Source organism: Marmota flaviventris, chromosome 2, assembly GCF_047511675.1.
Source record: "Marmota flaviventris isolate mMarFla1 chromosome 2, mMarFla1.hap1, whole genome shotgun sequence".
Classification (NCBI taxonomy): domain Eukaryota; kingdom Metazoa; phylum Chordata; class Mammalia; order Rodentia; family Sciuridae; genus Marmota; species Marmota flaviventris.
In genome coordinates, this window is record NC_092499.1 from 173,979,896 (window position 1) to 174,000,642 (window position 20,747).

Genomic DNA, 20,747 nt, shown 5'->3' on the forward strand with positions numbered 1-20,747 from the left:
AGGCGGGCGGCAGTGGCGCGGGGCTCTCTTCCTCGTGCTCAGCGTTGTGGCCCGGCTGCAGCCGCCGCCTGCTGCTGTCGCCACCGCCTGCTGCTGTCGCCACCGCAGCCACCACCGCGGTTGTCCCTGCCTGGCTCATCCCAGAGGTGCGCTTGCAAGGTGAGACTGTTCCTCCTCTCACAGCCTCCGGGGTCCGCCCATCTTGCCGAGGTTCCGCTCCCGGCAGGGTCCCTGACCTAGACAGTTGGTGCCTGGACCCCGCTCGGGGTGATAGGAGGGGTGGGGCAGGGGGACTCCGCTGACGGGGCCGGGCCTGGAGGACTTCCCAATACCTGAGTGGGGAGATGTTAGGTCTTCGGGTTGCGGGTGACCGTTAGCTGGTGGAGCAGGAATGTTTTCCGCGGGGCGCTGTCGCGGGGCACGAGTGACACAGTGAGGGCGGGGGCGTAATGAGGGGGGGGAGGTTAGCATCGCTTTCTGCCGCGTCCTCGCTGTCGCTACCATCTCGTAGTTTGACCTTGGGCGGGTAGCCTGTCTGTGCCTTCGGTGCTCTGAACCCTCGGGCAAGAGGCGGTAATGTCTGGGAGTGCGGACTCCGGAGACTCCTGCGTCAGCCGAGGTGAGGGCAAGGAGCACAGGCGATTATCTTGGTCACAACCGCTGCCTTGATGCTCGGGAAGGATATGATGGGGTACGTTCAGCTGCATTTGTTTCCCAAGAAGATGAGAATGGTGTGGGGCTGAGGGTGCCACACCCACAGGGATGGCGATAAGAAAGGAAACAAGAGTCCCACACTTGGTCCCCTAGCACCTTGGAGACTTAGTTTGGCCTCCCTGATATCATGTAGCTAGAGTGATTTGATTTAGATTTTGGATCAACGTTCCCAGGACCCTGTCAGACTGAAAAGGGCTTCTCAGCCTGTCTTTCCTGTTGAGTCTTGGCCTTGGGAAGTGGGGATAGGACATTATTCTACTCTAGGGAGCTGAGAAAGGTCAGAAGTATCTGTCATCCCCTGAATGCAGACTGGTCTCTGCTTCTTGGGTCTTTTAGGTCTCTAGGGCCAGGTCAGGGTGGGTCAGGCAGTCTGTAGACTAGAGGAGTCTCAGCACCCTCTAGCTGAGGGCAGGGGGAATGAGGAGAGAGAAAGCTGGGCAGGGGAGGGGAGCACTTGTCTGGGAAACAGGAAGGAGGGTGGGAGGAGGGTGGGAGTCCCTTCCCAAATTCAACTCCTGCTTCACTGTGAGAGAAAACAAACAAACAAAAAATCCTTACTTAACCCTCACATCTTTGGCCTTCTGGAGGGAGGAGGAAATGAAGTTAGGTCAAGGCCGAGCTGATGGCTTCCTCCAGCATTGCCTTGCTGTAATGTAAGTATGTGGCCCTGTTATGTGCTCAGTCCTGGGTCACGTTCTAGGAAGTTGGCATTCATTCATTGTTGCCCAATTTCAAGGCCTTATTGTGTGTTCAGTTTACAGACTTGAGCTTTAATGGGAGGCTACCCTGAGTGCTTCAACCAGTACTGAGCCCCAGGATGGGTGTAGTGGAGGAAATGGTAGTAAGAGTGGAAGGTTGTTTGTCTCGCCTGGCACAGAGAAAGACCTTGGACCAGGTTGAGATTAGGGATTGAAGAGTTATTGAGAAACAAGGTCCTGAGAGATTGGGGACATACCCCTAGCCACACAGCAAAGATCTAGTTGGAGCTGGCCCTGTGATACCTGGGAGTTTGGGGGCTGCTTCTGGGGCAGGGAGGTTGCATGTATTGGGGACAAAAGGGTGCTGGGTTCAGGAGTTCTACTTTGCTACCAATAGACTGGTCTTTGGCCCTTTCTCCAGTTTGAAGCTTGGGCCATTGCATGGGACACCTTGAAGTGACAGCCAGCACTCTGTGGGGCAGAACTGGGTTCCTGAGTAACTGTCCAGCTGTCTGGTTACTTGCTAGTCCCTAGTAGCCTTAAAATAGCCTTTCTTTCCAAAACCAAGAGGGATCTGGGCTAGCACCTCTCTGTCCCCCAATGGAAGTTTCCCCTGTTTGCCTGAGAACAACTGAAAGCCAAAGAAGCCCCAAAGGCCTTGTCCCATCTTTTCAGCCCTTCCCATCCTGTGACTGTCCAGAGTCTTACCCCTGACTTGCTGACAGCACCCAAGGCAGAGGCTGGGTCATTTGTTTTGCCATGGAAGGAGGGCAAAGATACACATTGTTCACATCTTTCTGAGCTCCTGTGATTTTTGGTGAGGGGTGGATAGGGGGCTTTCAGCCGCTTTCTTTCCATCCTTCCCTGGGGGCCTGACTGCCATGGGAATAGAAGAAGGGAGGGGGGAGGTCCCCTTAACCCTTGAGCTGTTTTCCGAGAAGCTGAATTCCCTGGGGTCCTCTTGAAGGGCCACTCCTGGCTCCTCCAGGATTGACCTGAAGTGCCTCTCCTCCAAGTGCTTTTTTTTTTTCCCTAGTGAAATTGCTATTGCTTTAGAAACCAGGCCTTTGGGGTTTTACAGAGGTCCAGGGTGGGTGCATTTTCACAGATCTTAGGCACAGCTGTACCATACCCTGGGAGGAAGAGGCCACTCCTTATTCCTGCCTATTAGAGAAGTGATAGGAATATCCCATGCAGCCAGAAAGGGCAGAACCTCAATTTAAACCTGGACTGCTGTCTCTAGGAGACTGTGTGTCTTAGACCATAGTGAGGAATTGGCACAGGAGGAGACTGGAGGCAGGGCCACCCTAGGGGTTGCAAGGTGGCCTAGCACTTCTCTGTGAACATGGCTGCATCAGGGGAGGTCTGTTGCCCTCATTTCCTGATTCTAATGAGGAAATGGTGTGGATAAGAGTCTAGCTTCAAGGACAGCTGCTGGCAGGTTCTCTGTTGTGAAAGATGGTTTGGCTTTTCCAACCTTCTTTGGGCCCCTGAAGTCACTTGCCTCCCTGTTCTGTATTCTCACGGAGGGTTACAGGCAGTTGCCCAGTGACTGTCATGAGTTCTGGCACTGAAGATGTGGGTCCTGCCCTGAGCAGTCTTTCCATTTCAAGGTAGGCATGGGCAGGTAACCAGCCCACTGTGGCAAGGCCAGAGGAAGTCCAGGGGAGTGATGCCCTCAGGGTAGAGGTTTGCTCTGAGAGTTGAGAAGGGAGATACTGAGAGTTGCTGTCCCTGACCACACCATGTCTGCTTAGAGGGTCCAGCCAAGGCCTATACTTGGGCTCCCCTTAGAGATGTCATTCATTCATTCAACAAATATGAACTGAAGTCAGCAGCTCCCTGTCAGGTGCTGTGCTGGGGGCTCAGGACAAAACCACAGTCACTGCCCTTTTAAGGTGGAGAAGATAGATAACTTATGATCCCAGAAGTGAAAAGGGTGGGTCCTGCAAAAGGAGGTGGGGACCAGGCAGTGGGGTAGGGGAAGACAGGGAGGGGCCCTGCATATACTGGGTCTGTGTGTTTTGTGAAGAGGGCCTCTAGGAGCTTCTCATGAGCCATTGGTTAAGAGTTTTAGCAGGGTACTTGGGGGGCGGGGTAGGGGAGGCTTGTGGATATTGGGCTGTCACTACTTTATGGCTATAGAAGCATGGTTGGAGCAGCCTCTTTTAGGAAGGAAGGAGGCCTGGCACCCTTGCATTTGGCTATTTGTCACATGTTCTGAGTTATAGCTTCGGGGGTGGCTGGAGTAGGTGGGTTGGGACAGACTGCTTTTCAGGGCCAGGCTCCTTGGAGGAAAGCTGTCTCCAGAGCAGCCCTGGCTAGAGGTGAGTAGGGTATAGTTTGCCTTGTTGCAAGTTAGCCTGGGAGTTAGCCTCCAAGGAAGGGGCTGTTGCTGCTTTGACCTACCTTGCATTCCACAGGCCTGAACCTTGCCCTTCCCTGCATCTCTAGGCCTCCTACCACGGGACTCCTGGGACCCAAGCTGTGAAAACACAGCTTGGACCTGGGTGGACTTGTCTGGCTTAGCCCCCGAGGGATCTCAAAAGTCATGCCCTCAATAGGCCCAGCCCCTGATGTGAGGCCACCCCATGGTTTTTCTTCATTCTCTAGACTACCCAAGGTCATTCATGGGTCACTCATCTCTCAGCACTTCAGTGTGTTTCTCTGAGAAAATAAAGCCGTATACTTCTTTATGGAGTACAATTCTGATATCTCATCTAACAAAGTCATCTAATTTCTTAGTGTCTTCTACTATCCTATTCACTTACATTCCCCACTTAGCCCCCAAATGTCTTTTTATAGGGAGTTAAAAACCCCCTCCCCCATGTCCTTTTCTTTTTGTAGCTGATTCAGTGAAAAAACCAGGTCAGTTGTCCTGTAGATTTTTCTGTCCCTTAAGTGTGAGTTAATCTAGAACAGGGGTTGGCAAAACATTTCTATGAAGGGCTAGATGGTGAATATTTTAGACTTTGCGGCCATATGGTCTCTGTCACAACTGCTTGAAGTAGTTTTGTTTTAGTTCGAAAGCTGCTACAAACAATATGTAAATGAATGAGAACAGTTACATTCCAGTAAAACTTTATTTACAAAAGACAGGTGGTGGCCCAAGAGGCTGTAACTTGCCAATTCCCTATCTAGAACAATCTTTCTGTTTCTTTCTTCTTGCACCTTGAAAAAAACAGGTCAGTCATCCTGTGGAATACTCGGCCTTCTGGGTTTGTCTCATTGTCTGCTCAGGGCATCGTTTAATTTGTTCTGCTGTCCTCTGGTTTTTAGTAATTGAGGAGTTGGGGCTAGAGGCCCTGTCAGATCCAGGTTAAGCATCTTTGGCAGGGATCCCTTGTCAGTGGTGCTGTGACTTTTGGCTGCCTCACATCAGGAGGCATCAGTGTGTCAAGGCCATCTGTCCTGTGGTTAGTGAGGGGGACAGACCTGTGTGTGGCCTTGTGATGTCACATCCCCCTATTGCAAACTTGTGTTAATCCCCATTAAGAACACTAGGTCATCCATTGGTGGCACTTGGGCATCTGTGTGTATCTACTTCCACCCGCCTTTCCTTGGTGGTTCAGCATCTTCTCACTGTTGTTGCCTCTGGCATTTGTTTCTTTAGGTGCTGCAGAATTACTTGACATTTGGTTGTTCCTTTGTTATTTATTAGTAAGGAATCTGTAGTGAAAAGGAGCTTTCCATTAACCACCAGGGCAGTTTGCTTACAAGAAAGGCTGAGGGACAGGTAGAATTATTTCTCTTTAAGGGGCACTGCTGCCATCAGTGGTGATACATGAGGGTTTGTGTTTGTTTTGCTTTCCTTGTTCTTCTTTTTTTGTAATCTCTGTGAATGCTCTGATTTTACGTATTCCATCTGTTTCCATCAGTTGTGCTTCTTATTCTTTTTGATGCTTAGATAGGACCAGCTCAGCCCATCAGAGGTATCCTTAGGGCACCTCACACTTGCTTCTGCACTGAGGCAACCTTTGGAGAGCTGAGCCAGTGCAGGGTCTGGATGGTGGGTTCAGATGGGGTAACATCCTCTCCATGGGCCTCTGTTCTGTATGTGGCTCTGACTGACCACTAGGGGGGAAGCTCTAGGGATAGAGTTATCTCTTGTGGTCCCCTATTCTTTCCTATCTCCAAGCATGCTGTTGACTGACCAGCACACAGCTGCACTGGGTTTGTGACCTGAATAATATGTATGATCCCCTGGGTCTACCCTTCAAGGTCAGCAATGCCAGAACTGGCCCCTAAAAATTAATAAAGTTCCCTTTCTCTCCAGGCTGTTTCCTGCCAGTCTCAAGTGGGTTGGGCACTTGACCTATGTTGGCACTTTGGCACCAGAAACTTAGCATGTGCTGGCAGGACCCTGGGTTCAGTAGGGGGTCAGGAAGGGGTGAGGGCTCTTGATGTCTGTGGTCAGTGGCTGAAGGGGTCAGGCAGACAGACCCCTGTGCTAGGGGATGCAGGCCCCATTTGGGCTGCTGAAAGCAGCAGCAGTTTGAGTCTTTCCTAAGCAAAGCCCTCTGCTCTCTCCCAGTCATGGGCTCATGGGTGATCCTGACCACTGCCCTCTCCATCCCCCATCCTTCAGGTTCCTGCTTGTGTCCCTGGAGCATGGGAGGCTGCTGAGCTGGAGCGGAGGTATACAGCAGGAGCTGTGTGTTTCACTTGGTGGCAGGGAGGGCGTCCATGGCTGCAGCCAACAAGGGTGAGTGTCCTCCTGGCCTGTGGGTGTGCATGAGCTTTTAGATGGGCCCTGGGGTATGGGGCATTTTTGCTTGGGGGGCCTGCTTCAGCTGTGTGTGTGTGTTTATATGCATGGTGTATGAATTCCGAACATGTGAGTTGTGTGTGCCTGGTCCTGTGGGTCACCCAAGCCCTAGCAGAGGCCCCTGCTAGTTCCTTGGTTTGCTGTTTTCTGGAGGTGTGTGCTCCTATGTCTTGTGTGAGATAACCTATTGTGCTGCTAGTGGTCCAGCAACATGCAGGGCTTTTGTAAGTACTGAAACTGGGGAGATGGGCAGGGCCACAGCAGGCCATCTGGATTTCACTGAATCCAGAGGGCTATTGGAGAGTTTTAGGCAAGGGAGTTCTGGTAAAATCTTACAATCAGGTTAATGAAGTTCAACAAGGATTGTGGATATACCAGGCTGGCCCCCAGGGCTTTTGCTGAATGTCAAAGAACCCAGGCCAAGGCTGGCCCAGGCCTTCCCACCAAAAGGACTCCAGACAGGTTTCTTGGGAGGCCTAGGGCTGAAGTGTCAGAGAGGACTGGATTCATGCTCTTGGGGTCCCTCAGCCTGAGCGACCATTCAGACCAGCCACTTGGCTCCCCACCACTCTTCCCCTCTCAATCCCCTGATCTTTCAGGCCTCGGAGAACCAGACCCAGCTCAGGGACAGCCAAGGGCCTTGATGGGGGCTAAGCAGAGAGGAAAGGGCATGGGGAGGACGAGAAGGCTCCCCAGCTTCTTTCTTCTTGAACCTGCCAGTGATCAGTGAGCATTAATGACAGCTGCAGTCTCTCCTAAGTGGACGGAGTATGGTTTTTTAACCCTCTTCATTTCTCCCACCTCCAAGAAGGGCACCTCCTTCTATCTCTGGCCCCCAGGTTGGCTGAGGTCATCACAGGGAGTAGACTGGGGCCTCATGTACTGACAGACCTGCGAGAGAAGATGCCAGGGTTGGGGAGCTTGGCACTGTGAAGGAGAGTATGGGGCCAGGTGTGCCGAGACCTGGGCCAAGCCCTACAATGCTGTGTCTTCCTGTCTCTGGTGCCAGCCTTCTCCCTTCCAAGTAAGGGGGGAGTCGTATCAGCCAGTCCTGAGGGGTCCCATGAACATGTTGTGGGGATGACTTTTGTGGGACGACTGGGCAGGTAGGAGTGAGGTAGATAACCTCAAGCTTCTTGATTGCCAGTGGACTTAGTCCTGAAATTGGCCTGGCCAAGGGGGTGCTGGGTGATGTCAAGGGAAGTCTGGGGATGGGGAAGGAATAAGGGGGACATAGTTTTCTGGGGGTAGGAGAACGTAGCCACCCCTGGATTCTTCTCCCACTCTTCTTAGGCAATAAGCCCAGAGTCCGGAGTATCCGCTTTGCAGCAGGCCATGATGCCGAAGGCTCCCAGAGCCATGTCCACTTTGATGAGAAGCTACATGACTCAGTGGTCATGGTCACCCAGGAGGGTGACAGCAGCTTTCTGGTCAAGGTATGTTCATATTTCTCCCAGAATCAGCTTTATCTCCTCTCTGGCTCTACCTGGCTTTCTGGGACTGTCTTTCCTCTTTCCTCAGTGGCATTCACAGGCATGTCTTTGCCCCTCCTTGAACCTTGGTTTCCCATCTATAAAATGGTGGTGGTGGTGGGGGTCAATGAGATGAATGCATCACCAGGTGAGTAGAGCTGGTGTCATTGGCCTTACCCAGCCAGTAGCAGTGGAAGGCTGGTGTCAAGGCAGCTGTAGTGCTACAAGCCTGGATTCAGGTCTAGGCCTGCTATTCTGGCTCTATGACCTTAGGCAGGTCATCTCCATTTGTTTTCTCTCCAGTGGAGACAATTCATACCTTATAGAGTTGGTGAGAATGGAAGATGTAGGTATGTGATGCAGATATATGGTGATAACAAAGTGTGACTTTTTACCATGTTTTGGGCTCTTTGTAATGGTATTTATTACTCCATTTTTTTTTTTTCTTTTTGCCCCTGGGGATGGATCCTAGGGCTTTGTGCATGCTAAACATACACTGTATTACTGAACTACATATCCTGCTTCACCCCACATTTTCTACTTGGTAGAGTACCCCTTTCTCATGGCCATACCTCACACATGGCTCCTCTAACTACCAGGAGACTGATAGGTCCCCTATTCACTTGGAAAGGCAGGAGGGAGTCTCTGCAGGGGCCAGATTGAGGACTTCAGGTTGGTCAATAAGCCCAGGATCCAGAGTTGAGCAGAAATGCCCTGTGGTGGGGGGCAGAGGTTTGGTTCCCTGGAGACTGCCCTGAAAAGGGGCTGCTCTTTTCAGAAGGGGCCCAGGTTTGTATCCATTTCTGTCTAACCCTAATGTCTTCCTTCTTTCTCTTACAGCTGACAGTTTTCCCCTGGGGAAAAAAAGGAATGAACTAAAGCTTAAAAATCAAAAAAACATCAACAACGATGAGGAAAAAAAAAAAAACAAAAAACAACCTAGTTAAAAAAACCCAGTTCCCTTCCCTCATTGCAAAATCCATTCATATCTATGAGAAAAATATAAGGGGCTAGGGATATAGCTCAGCAGAAGAGCACTTGTCTAATGTGCATGAGACACAGGGTTCACTCCCCAGCACTGCAAAAAATAAAAAGAAATTTAAAAGTAGCCACAGTTATATTATCCAGAAATAACCATGGTTAATATTTGGATATCTATCAGTCCAGGTTTCATTTTTTTAAGCTTTGTTTTTGTTTTTTTTTTTAAAAAGCCCAAAACCAAAAAACTGGCATCACAGTGGACAGGGTATATTTGCTTGCTTTTCTTGTGAACTGGCTCCTGCCTGTATCAGGAAATAATCTTCCATGAGATTTTATACCTGCCTGGTGTTTCATCATGTGTATCATCATTGATTTTGCTGCTTCCCTGTGCCTAGGTGCTACAGTTGTTTCTTTTCCTGTTATAAATAGGGTATCAATGACTATTGTTTTGCATATCTCTGAGCATTTCTCCTGGAAAATTCTGCAAGTGGTGCAGCTGGATCACAGAGTCACAGCAAGCAGGTACAGCCAGAAAGGCTTCTTGAGAAGTATGCCCACTACCACCAGAGTGTGAGGGGATCACCTGGATTGAGCTTTATCATGTGGTGATGTAAGGCTGGTCCCATTGAAAGGCTAAAAGCTCCACACAACCATTTCCAAACTGCCCTGTATAACTGTGACCAGTATTCTCTGCCCACATGAGCTGGGGGTACTGCATCCCTCCTGTGTTTACTGGACTGGCACTTCCATCAGCCACTGTGCCCAACTGCCACTCTGGCTTGTAATTCTTCACATCACTGAGTTTCCAAGGATGGCATCTGTCCCAAAGGGACAATGTTGGTTGTCAAGCACTATGTATAAACAATGGATATTCAAGCAGGTGTGATGGCCCATACCTGTCATTCCATACAAGTAGGAGGCTGAGGCAGGAGGATTGCAAGTTGGAAGCCAGCCTCAGTACCTTATCAAGGTCCTAAGTAACTTGGTGAAACTCTGTCTCAAAATAAAAAATAAAATGCCAGGAATGTATTTCAGTGGTAGAGCACCCCTGGGTTTAATTCTTGGTACTAAACAACAACAAATTCCATGGGCCATGAATAGGGGCCTCTGAGTGAGCAGGTGGGTGTATCTGATGCCAGTGAGACAGGCAGAAGTCAGGTCTGTGGGCCAGCTGTGGACTTACACAGCTGGTCTGGAGTTTATTTTGGGTTTTAATTGGTGCTGTGGATCAAACCCAAAGCCTCACACATGCTAGGCATGAACTAACACTGAACTATACCCCTACTCCGTGATGTCCACTTACCTAATTTCATTCTATCCCTCATCCATAGTTTTGTGTTACCTGGTGTCTCCTTATTAGGGATTGGAGGACCCTGGGCTACTGGTTCTGAATAGGTGCTGGTAGTAGTGGGGACAGGTGGATGGTCTGTGTTGTGGGACTTGGAGCCTCCATATGGCTCAAAGTAGTGGCTAGTGCCTTATGTGCCAATATGGCAAGAGTGGCCAAGAGATCTAGGGAAGACTTTTCCCTGGTCACATAATGTCATTTTCTGACTTCAATCTTCTTTATAAAATAGGCCACTAAGGAATGTGGGGTCCTTGACAGATGATGAGGATTGTGCTGGCCTTTAGGGGAAGGGATTCTGCCAGAGGGCCTGAAGCCACTGGACTAGGGGTCTAGCTAAAGTGATGGAAGGAGTTAGGCTTCCAGAGAAGCAGGATCCACAAGGATCATAGGCAGCATGGCCTGGATGGACTCTTAGGGAAGCAGTAACTGGAGGTGCCTGTCTTCTCACCCTTTCTGCTGCAGGTTGGCTTCCTGAAGATCCTGCACAGGTATGAGATTACCTTCACTCTGCCCCCAGTGCGCAGGCTGAGCAAGGACATCCGGGAGGCACCTGTTCCCAGCCTTCACCTCAAGCTCCTCAGCGTCATGCCCATCCCTGAAGGTGGGTCCCTTCCTGGGGTTCTGGAGGCCTGCCCTCCTTCAGTAGGTCCCAGATATGAGTGAGAGTGAGAATATGGGGTACTTCAAGTCAGTGACACATACCTCTTAAGAGCTTGCAGTGATAACTTGGTAGTTCGCATGTCCCAGGCCTCCCTTCTTCGACTGAAGCCAATGAACTCACACTGCAGGCCTGCATCTGCCCATTGCCTGATGGTTTCCTTACTGGGGGAGTTATCAAGATGGGAACCACCGGCTTTGGGTCTCCAACCCTCCCTCCTGCCTGCTCTCGAGAAAAACCTGCTGGAGCCTCAGAACTTTGTGTGGCCAACTTCTAGCACCCACCAGTCCCAGGCTCTGGGTTTTACACTGCTTCTCCCAACCCTGCTGGCCTCAGGCCCTGCTCCACCCGCTACCTTCAGCTTGGAAGAGGCTAGGATGTCAGTTTCTCCATGTGCTGCCCATAGACCCCAGCTTCAGTGTCATGTCCCCCTTTCTCTACCTTTTCATGACCTTGTCCTCCACTGGACTCCAAGCAACATGCCTTAGGCATTTGCCTTGCTCTTGCCCCAGTCTGCTCACATTCCACCCTGCCTGCCTCCCTTGTTCTCCATCACCCCCTCACTGCCTGCCTTTGTGTTGAATACACAGGTCCTTCTTTTGGAAGCCTGAGTTTGAGTCTGCCTCACCTTGAGAGCCATGCTGGGGATGGCCTGCAGGCCAGAGGCACATTGAACTCATTGAAGAAAGGGAAGCTTCCTAGGCCTGTAGGCACATCTTACCAATGGGGATGTGTGTTTGGGCTCTGAAGGGGCCATTCTTGCCCCATTCTCTGGGAGGCTTAGCATGTCATGTGATGGGTGATAGCCATAAGTGTTGGGGACAGGATTGGGAAGCTGTGGGAGGTGGTGATGGCACACCTGTCCCCTGTCTCTGGGCAGGTTACAGCATCAAGTGCGAGTACTCTGCACACAAGGAGGGCGTCCTCAAAGAGGAGATGCTCCTAGCCTGCGAGGGTGGCACTGGTGCCTGTGTGCGGGTGACGGTACAGGCACGTGTCATGGGTGAGTGTGAGGCATAGATCTGGCTGGAAGGGAGCAGATGCAAGATTGGCCTCGGGGATCCTTATCCAATGGGGTCCCAACTTTTTAGCCCAGGCCCTCCCAGTGGCCCCCACTACCTGATCTCTAGGGGAGAGAGGACGCTTTGGGGTGGGGCCAGGGCACAGTGGACACACCAGCTTGCATGCCTGCTTTGCAGACCGACACCACGGCACACCCATGCTACTGGACGGTGTCAAGTGTGTGGGTGCAGAGCTGGAGTACGACTCTGAGCACAGTGACTGGCATGGCTTCGACTGAGGCCGCACCCGGCCGACCTGTCTTGGGGCCCCTCAGCCTTAAACCCCACCTGGTCTCCCAACATGCTGCGTGATGATGTGGCTTCCTCACCCCATCCCCAGGTGGGCGAAGGGGTGGTGTTGGGGCCTCGCCCGCACCTTTCACCTCTGCCTTCATTCTGCCACTACCCTGCCTCTCCTGTGTTCTATTCTCCCACTTCCTCCTCTCCGTGTGCCTCAGTCTCCTGCCAGAAGAAATGGGTTGAGCCCCCAAGGAGGCTTTCTAAGGAGGGGAAGGGGAGATTCTGGGGTGGGTTCTACCCACTCTCCATCCCAAGCCATGTGGGCTCCAGTCAGGGTCTGGGAGAGGACTGAGTGGCTCTGTGACGCCAACACCCCATTACTGCTGCTGCTGCCTGGATGCCTCAGCCACCTCTCCCACCCCTGCCTCTTCCCCACTGCTACCTATGTGAGTAGGAGGGAGGCGCAGTTCCCAGATCCTACCCCTCAGGTCTGTGTTACTTGGTTTTTAAATGACTGGTTGGGTTAGAACCCATAAGAAATAAAGACTTAAATGGATACATGGCCATGGGTTTTTTGTTCTCTCTGGTCTCAAGATTGTCTAATGCCTCACAGATGGGCCAGGCAAGGACTTGGGTAACTCATCCTTTCAGGAGGCAAGAACAGCCAGTGGTATTGTAGCACCTTGGCCTCAGAAGAGCTATGCACAGGTGGTGGCATTTTAGGCCTGGGGCTAACTGGGGATGGGTATCTGCCCTGGCCAGGGAGAGGTCTTCAGGAGTGGGGAAGTATTTGGGATGTCTGACAGCAGCACTCCCTTATGGCCGGTTCCCTGCCTTGTGCACAGCTGAAAACTTTCTTCTCTCTATAACTCATGCTTTCTACAGTACTACCACTATTAGGGTCCCCACTTGTGTGGTACCAGCAGGCTGTGGCTTGCCCTTAAGCATAAATGCTTTATTGTCATCTTAGTGTAAGCTGCAGGGTGGGTGTTGCATGTCATGATTGAGAGAGATGCCTGACATTTCACATTTGGGGAAGCAGGCCTGTGGGTGCTCCGGGAATGTCCTAATGGCACATGGAGTCAGTGGCAGAGCTGGGACCATCCCTCAGTGCTCCCTCTGTCCTTCTTACCTTCCCTCAACTGCCCATCCAAGCAGGTGGTGGGGATGAAAGTGGGGTGGATCATTCACAAGCTGTCTTTAGGCTCCAGAGCATGTCGTCTCCACACCCCCCAAAGCTGCCTTCACTATAATAATGTGCCCTCCTCCCCACTAGTCAGCTACTGCCCTTTCTGTGGGTAAGAGTCATATTTAGGCGGTCAGCATATCCAGGAAGGTGTTACTAACACCTGTCCCTCCAATGTCCATTTGTCATTTTCCTGTGGTTTGGGGTTGCTCTGCCTGGCTCTCCCCTATGGCAGCAGCCCATCAATTAGTGAACTCTGGCCCTTCAGGCCCAGGCCCTGCACAACCTCCCTCCTGCAGTGGCACCTGGCAACCTATCTTGCTGCTGCTTCTCCCCCAACCCATGTTCAGGCCAGGGCTTAGTCTTCTGTTGCATTCTCTAAGGGATCTCACACACCCTGCCAGTCTGGGCCCTCCCTCTTGCAAACCTTTCAGAAGTTCTTGGTTCTTGGCGGGGCCCTTCAGCCTTCCAATCAGCGGACCAAAGCCCAATCCCAAAGCGAGTCTTCATATGTCCCCTCCCTCCCTCCAGACTTCACCTCTCCAGGATGGAGGGCAGGGAAGGGGCGCTGACATCGGAACTGGCCAGTTCCTCAGCTCCCACCCCGCTCTCCCGACCCAGGGACCGAAAGAGCGCGGGGCTAGTAGCCCTCAGTTGGAAAGAAAGTCGATGGCGGCGCGCACGGAACGATTGGTGCTGACGTCCACAGCAGTGACCTTAATCTCGGTGTCGCCAAACTGCATGGCAGCGCGGATCTCGCGGCGGCCTGGGGCTGCGCCGGTGCTATCCCGGCCGCCGTCGGCCGGCTCGGGCTCGAGCTCGAGGCTGAGCGCGCCGCATTTGCGCACGCCGGGGTCCGTGATGAAGCGCGCGTCCTCGGCGGCGCAGCAGTACAGATTGATGAGCACGCGCCGTTGGCCAGGGCGCGCTGGACAATAACTACGCCGCACCTCCTCGCCAAGGGCCACCGACTGCTCTGCCGCAACGAAGCGCTCGAAGACATCGGTGCACCAGCGGCGACCGTCGCGCACTAGCAACTTGTCAGGAGGGTGGCGCCCATCCACAAAGCGATTGAGCACGCCCACACCGTAGGTGAGCGGCGAGCGGCGCACCCGCACCACGCCTGGGGCCTGGCCGAAGAGCACAGCGCCCTTGAGGATGGTGAGGCCCACGTCGTGCGGGACCACAACGCGCAGGCCACGGGCGCCCAGCGCTGCCTGCACTGCATGCTGTAGCACCGCAGACTCGGCAAAGCCGCCCACCAAAAACAGCAGTTTCACACCCTGTACCTCTGGCCGTGCCAGCAACGCCTCTGTGGGGCAGAACCAAGATGATGGATGAGGAAGAGGAAAGGGAAGGGGAGAGAAAGAGCCACTGAGGCCACAACTTCGTGCCAACTTGGTGCTTCCCCTCCCCTCCCCACCTGTACACTTTAGGCAATAAAAAACTAGCCATTTGAACTACATCCTGATAAAAACACTGAGCACTTTCACTGAGAGCTCTTGGCAGTCCTCATGGGCTTTGCCTCCCCAACACTCTATCTTCACCCCCTTCTTTCCCACCACCCCGTGGAGGGCAAGGGACCAGGACCTCTATTTACAGTATCAAATACCTATACTATGCAAGACCGTGTACCCACTCTCTAGACACTTCAGTTCATTTAATCCTTGTGATAGCATCTGGGGGAACTCAGTACTATCACCCCATTTTATAAATGGGGAAGCCAGGGTACCAGAGGTTCTTTAACCTGCTAGAGCTACACATCATCCGCCTAGTTCTTAATCACTGCCTCACTGCATGCTCCAGGTGTTTCAGATGATTCTGGGTCTCATCCCAGTGTATGGATGTGTGGTGGCTTCCAGGCACTGGTGAGGGGAATTATTCTCTAATGAGGGTGGAACAGAGACCAGGCACTCACCTATGTGCTGGATGATACCATTGACTGTAGGCTGAAAAAGCTCATTCATGGCCTCACAAGACATCCGGAGCATCCCCTGAGAGGACCACTTCACGAAGTTCACACTGTAAGCAGTAAAGGGGGCACAGGTCCATGAGTCAGGGTCAGGCTGCTTGCCACAGTTTGGAATCTGTGGTCTTCACTCCCTACCCTTGCCGCCAGGGGGGATGTACCCGGCGCTGACTATGGTTCAAGGGTGAACCAGCTAGAAGTTGGCTTTTAATCCCCACCCTACTCTTCAGCCTTCTCCAGTCCTAGGCAAGAGCATCCCCTAGCCTAGGTGCAGAGAAGCCAAGGAACGGTACATTGGTTGGCTGCGAGGTGGGAGGTGGGCGGGAGAAGATACACATCCGATCCCCGCCCACCACCACCACCGCCCGCCCTTGATTCTCCCTCTTGACCAGTTTGGGCTGCGGATTCCTGGGCTGCTCCACTGGGTTCTCACGCCCCTCGCCCCTGGCCCCGTCGACATTTCCGTAATGCAACAGTCCACGCGGACAGCGACAGTCCTGTGGGGCCCACGACCGTCCCTTGAAGTGGCATTCCATTCCTCAACAGCAAATCCTGCCTGAGCCGGGGCCCTGGACCTACCTGCTTCTGCGCAGGGCCGTCTCCACGTTGTGGCCTCGCTGCTTGCGATAGAAATCAATGAAGGAGAAGGGCAGTGAAATGTTGAGCGCCCCTGCACGGTGCGGACCCGCCGTGCGTTTGCGGGCCTCAAAGGCGATGGTGAGATCCACCCAGGCCGCTGGCCGTTGCCTTTTGAAGGTCGCAATGAAGTCCTCACCGAAGATGCGACAAAGCAGCTGCTCGAAGGCCAAGTCTACGCCCACAGCGCCATAGGGGCCGCCTACAGTGAGCCAGAGAGTGGAAGGGGTGTCAGCGCCCACCTGGCCACCAAGTACTATTGGCGGGCTATAGGTCCTGCGCTGTGTAGCAAGGGTGCTGCCTGGCTACTCACCAGATGCCTTGTAGAGCTCCTTGAGGGTGCCATGGGGCTGCTCCAGTTGGTGCACCGTCAGGTCCACAGTGCCTCCCCCGCAATCGGCCACCATATAGCGGTCTCCTGTGACAGTCGGCAAAGGCAAACAGCATGGCCTGCCTTGAACCCTCAGTCCTGCATCCCCTCCAGCCTATCCAGTCTCCAACCCTGCCCAAGGTCCCAAGCCTGCCACCCCAGGGTGTGGGGAGGGATGTGAGGAGCTTCAAGTACTTGAACTTCAGGCCACCAAATATGGGCACAGGGTATGGGAGAGAAATGGTTCCAGAAGTTCTGCAACTCCACTGACTCCTCCACACAGAACTCTGAAGAAGTGGGAGTTAGGGGCACAGCTGTGAGAGGGAAGGTGCTGGTGACTGAGGGGACTTCCAGGTTAGGTATGTCCTTCCGCCCATCAGTATATGGTTCCCTGAAAGATGTCCCTCCATCCCCCTCCATTGCACCTGCTTGCATTTCTGCCCACAGCTCTCCCACTCCTGACTCCACCAGAAATGTGCGGCTGTGGCGTGACCTTCGCAGCTGCTCACGGGCTAGGGGTTGTGGACAGCAGGAGAATGAGATCAGACTGTGCTACCATGTTCACCACCCCAACGCCCCTCCCCTCATCTTCCCAGCCAGGACCCTCCAGACCAGGAGCAGCCAGTGCTCCTGAAACTCCCTCCCACCCCCAGTGGGAGAGTGCAATGCTGACCCCCCAAACCTAGGCACTGTATCCAAAACTGGGGAGGGGTGTAATATCTGGACACAGGACCTTTCTTTAATCCAGGAAGGGCCAGACCAGGCACAATCATACTTAGAAGAGTTTGGAGGAGCTGGGGTGGGGGGATCTGGGGATATCCTAGGGGAGCTCAAAACTTGGGGCCTCTTCCTATTGTGAGAGATGACATTTGGGAAGATGATCAATGTTATCCATAGCTGTCCTTGGCCTCAGTGCCTGGTTCTGGCAGCAGAAGCTTGGGGCGTGGGCAGTGGCTGTTTAAGGGAAAGCTCCTGAAGACAAGAGTGGGGGCAGACTTTGTTTTTGGCAGTGCCCACCTGAGCAGCTTGCCCCAGGGCAGGCTGTGCCTCCCCCAACCTCAGTCTCAGGCCTGAATGAGTCCTGCCCTCTTCAGACTATGTGCCCCTAGGCAAGGTGAAATCTCAATTCCCCCCACCTCCCAGACTAGGGGCCCCAAGAGCAGGGCTGCACTTCTCTCCATCAGTTGAACTTCATCAGGGATGTTCCTGCTACCTCAAGATTAGAGCTCCTTCCGCTTCATCTTGAACATTCTGAGCCTGTGGCCTCAGTGACCTCAACACTCCAAGGGCAACTGCATCTTACCAGTCTTGGGCAAGGTCCCTGAGGCAGCTCACCATGACGGAAGCTGGAGTCAATGGAGCGGCGCTCACCCAAGCGCCCACCCCCCGGGGTCCGGCCACTAAGGTCCATGAGCTGGTGCAGGCGCAGCTTTCTGCAGTAGACAGAGGCAGCCTCAGGCTCCAGGGCAATGAGCAGTTGCTCTGCATCCTCTCGAGATACCAGGCCAGCCTGGATGGAAAGTGGGCAGGACCAGACAGTGCTATGGGCTGTCATATCTAGGATGACACCAGGGGGCTCCCACCTCCTCCCTGGTCACATCCCACCCAGGCTAGGCCTCTCAGGCCCCTTCATGCTACATAAATGTGGAGCTCACGGCCACTCACGGCCATGGCCACGGCCAAAGGGACACAGGGGTGGCCCAGCAGGAAGATGACAGAACTGTAGCAAGGTTCCCCTTTGCAGGTGTAGCTGACCAGCTGAGCACTGGCTGGGGTGTTGGCAGAGACTATCTAGCACAGTATTTGGAGTGTGGTGGTGCAGAGGAAGTGGTAGGGGCTCCCTTGGGCTCACCGGGCTGGTGTCAGACACTTGGCCACAGGCTGCCCCACTCCCAGGAGAACTTTGTTCCCAGAGAATCTGATATAGCAGGAAGGAAACAGTGAAATTCCAGGCACCAAGATAGGCCAGTGTGGCGGGGGGGGGGGGGGGGGGGGGGGAGAAAAACACTTGAAATCTGTTATTTCCTGCATTAGGACAGGAGATTCCTTTGGGAAATACTGGATTTTGTAGGGGCTTTGGGGCTCCCCAGAATTCTGATCAGAAGGGGGGAGGAGGATACAGGTGGGGATGGAGACTTCCTGCCCAGAGCCAGCCCTTCCTGAGCTGGCAGCAGGGAACACTATGGGAGGAAGCAGGGTGATTAAATGGGCAGGGAGGCACTAAGGTGGGGAGTATTCTTTCAGGAGACAGCTTTGCTTCTGTCCTGATCCCTGTGGGGAGATGCCCACTTGTTCAGGGTTGACTTCCAGTGAGAAGCATAGATAGCTATAAACCTGGCCCCTGGGTCATGCCTGGCCCACAGGTATGGAGGTATTGGGGGCACTGATATCCCAGGGAGCCAATAGGCAAGATCCCTTTTTGGTGTCCTAGGGTCTGTCCCCCAAGACCCCAGGGGCAAGACCAAGCAATGAGTTTTGCTTTGTGAGGTTGGGGGTACCCTCTGTGTCCCCCCTGGAGAGAGTAGAGCCTCTGCACCCTCTTCTTTCTCCAGACCTTTGGACATCTCTGTGTATGAAGACTGGCATACATTGGGCAGAATCTCCTCCCTTCCTAGTTTCATAGTCCTTTCTCCTCTGCTCAAGAACCTACAGTGGCTGGGGCAGAGGCAGGGGTATTCCTGAAAGTACTGATGCCAGCTGAAGTGGATGTCTGTGGTTCCCTGTCTGCTGCTGTTGGCCCACAACTGCTACTTCTATGGACAGCTGTCCTCAACTGAATGGGAACAGCCTCCCTTGGACAGGAGTCCCTCCCATTTTCCCAGCAACATGTCACTGACGGACATGGACCCTTTCCTCACGGTGGCCAACTCAGTGCTATAATTCTCCCTCTGGAGCTCCCTGGGAGACCAAGCTGAGGCGGGGCTCCTGCAGGATCACATCCCTGTTCAGCTTTCTCCTGTCCTGCTTCCTCCCTTCCCTTTCTCCTGAGAGCCTGTTTTCAGTAGACAACAACATGAGACTCCCCATTTTGGGCTCTGCTTCTAGGAAACATGACTTAAGATGCTGTCTGGTGCTCACTTTGGCAGCACATATACTAAAATTGGACTGATACAGAGAAGATTAGCATGGACCCTGCGCAAGAGTGACATACAAATTCGTGAAGCATTACATATTAAAAAAAAAAAAAAAGATGTTGTCTCTACTGGCCTGAGCTGTGCTTCTTGTCATTCTACTTCCTATTTCCTCAGGCCCTTCCTTTCCTGGTGGCAATGGCCCTCCAAAATTCCCATTAGGGGAAGGTTGAGGTCTTTGAACAGTAACTCTGTGATCCCAGGGGTGGTGAGGAGATGAGGATATGGGGCCAACCCCCAGGCCTTCCCAAGCATCGTTCTCTGTTCTGCCTGCATTCCTCACCAGGTAGGCAGCCTCCCGCATGAACTGCTTGGCCGGCTGTTTCCAGATGGCAGGCACCGTCAACACCCAGCGCACAGTGTCCCTCTCTGGCAGAGACGGGCACTGCTCCCTCAGCTCCTGGAGGAATAGGGAGTGGAGAGGGGAACAGTTGGCTTGGGAGCATCTTCAGCCCTGTATGGGAGCTGGGGGAACTAACCAAATCTCAGGAAGGACTTCCAAGTTGAGTTGGAAGAATCTCCCTCTTCCACCTGTCTGATCAGATAGAAAGACAGGGGACTGGAGAAGATGGTCTATAATATCCGGCAATAACTTCACATCTGATGGATGGGGTGGGATTAAGGGAAAGGAAGGAATAGAAGAGCCTGGGAGTCCCTTCCCCAGTTGTCTGGAACGGGGCGGCAGCACACCTGAAGGGCGTGCTCCTTGAAAAAGCGAAGGGCATGGGCGAACACCTCCAGGGCTGGCATCTTCTTTCCGTTTACGGCCTCTAGCTGGGTCTTCAAGGTGAGATCCTGGCAGAGATACACAGAGGCTCTGCCAGAGGCCAAAGCTCTGTCACCATTCCCTGATGACCTCTTTGACCTTCGCCTCACTCCCCCTCTAACTCCTCTTCATCCTCAGTCCCAGCTCACCTTGGCCCCGCCCGACCACCTACGAGCTCCGCCCACCTCCTGGACCAACTCTCTTCAGCCCCGCCCCTTAGTCATCCTTCCACCACTGTTCCTCATCTCTTTTAGTTGTGCCCCACCCTCCACTTATGCAGTCTTTTCCCCTCCTGGCCCCGCCTCCCTGGTCCCAGCCCTGCCCAGAGCCAGAACGTGGCTCACAGTGGTGCTGTGGATCTTCATCTTGAACTTCTCGAAGTAGAGCCAGTCCCGTGCCTCCTCAGGGTCTAGGTCGTGGTAGTAATCACGGGCAGTGTAGCCAAAACTGTGAAAGGCTCCCTCTGGGGTCAGCAGCAGGCAGGTAGGGGTCTTCTGGTGGGCCACGCCTGGATCCCCACCCTCCCATTTCCTGTGGAGGCACAGGGTGGTTATCAGTGGGTTCAGCAGCAACCCACCATTCATGGGGTTGGGTGCTGGCTCCGGGGCCAGCAGTGTGACCTCAGGCAGGACAAACTCTAAGCCTCAGTTTCTGTAAAATGGGAATTATGATGGTATCTACCTCTTAGGGTTCTTATGAAGAGGAAATGAGGGAAGATTTGTTCTTGGGAAGTACAGATGGCACACAAT

General features: G+C 53.2%; 2 protein-coding genes and 1 non-coding gene across 4 annotated transcripts in view; 2 read left to right on the forward strand and 1 right to left on the reverse strand.

Moving 5' to 3' along the window:
• On the forward strand, window positions 1–12,496 carry Adissp (adipose secreted signaling protein). Its single transcript, XM_027954688.2, has 6 exons — window positions 1–159; window positions 6,001–6,117; window positions 7,474–7,616; window positions 10,444–10,582; window positions 11,520–11,642; window positions 11,839–12,496. Exons 2-6 carry the CDS (start codon window positions 6,099–6,101, stop codon window positions 11,937–11,939), a joined length of 525 nt encoding a protein of 174 aa, XP_027810489.1. The 5' UTR covers window positions 1–159; window positions 6,001–6,098; the 3' UTR covers window positions 11,940–12,496.
• Window positions 11,866–20,747, reverse strand: part of Hspa12b (heat shock protein family A (Hsp70) member 12B) — a 19,747-nt gene continuing 10,865 nt past the window's right edge. For both annotated transcript variants that reach the window (XM_027920691.2, XM_071608790.1), the window contains exons 5-13: window positions 20,343–20,529; window positions 19,923–20,027; window positions 19,516–19,632; window positions 17,437–17,611; window positions 16,527–16,613; window positions 16,045–16,149; window positions 15,675–15,933; window positions 15,045–15,148; window positions 11,866–14,438 (exon numbers count right to left, since the gene is read on the reverse strand). In XM_027920691.2, coding sequence (XP_027776492.2) covers window positions 13,777–14,438; window positions 15,045–15,148; window positions 15,675–15,933; window positions 16,045–16,149; window positions 16,527–16,613; window positions 17,437–17,611; window positions 19,516–19,632; window positions 19,923–20,027; window positions 20,343–20,529 — 1,801 coding nt within the window. In that variant the 3' untranslated portion in view covers window positions 11,866–13,776. The remainder of the gene's footprint in view (window positions 14,439–15,044; window positions 15,149–15,674; window positions 15,934–16,044; window positions 16,150–16,526; window positions 16,614–17,436; window positions 17,612–19,515; window positions 19,633–19,922; window positions 20,028–20,342; window positions 20,530–20,747) is intronic.
• LOC114081214 (U6 spliceosomal RNA) lies at window positions 19,172–19,278 on the forward strand. Its single transcript, XR_003580746.1, has one exon. It is a non-coding gene; the product is annotated as a U6 spliceosomal RNA (small nuclear RNA).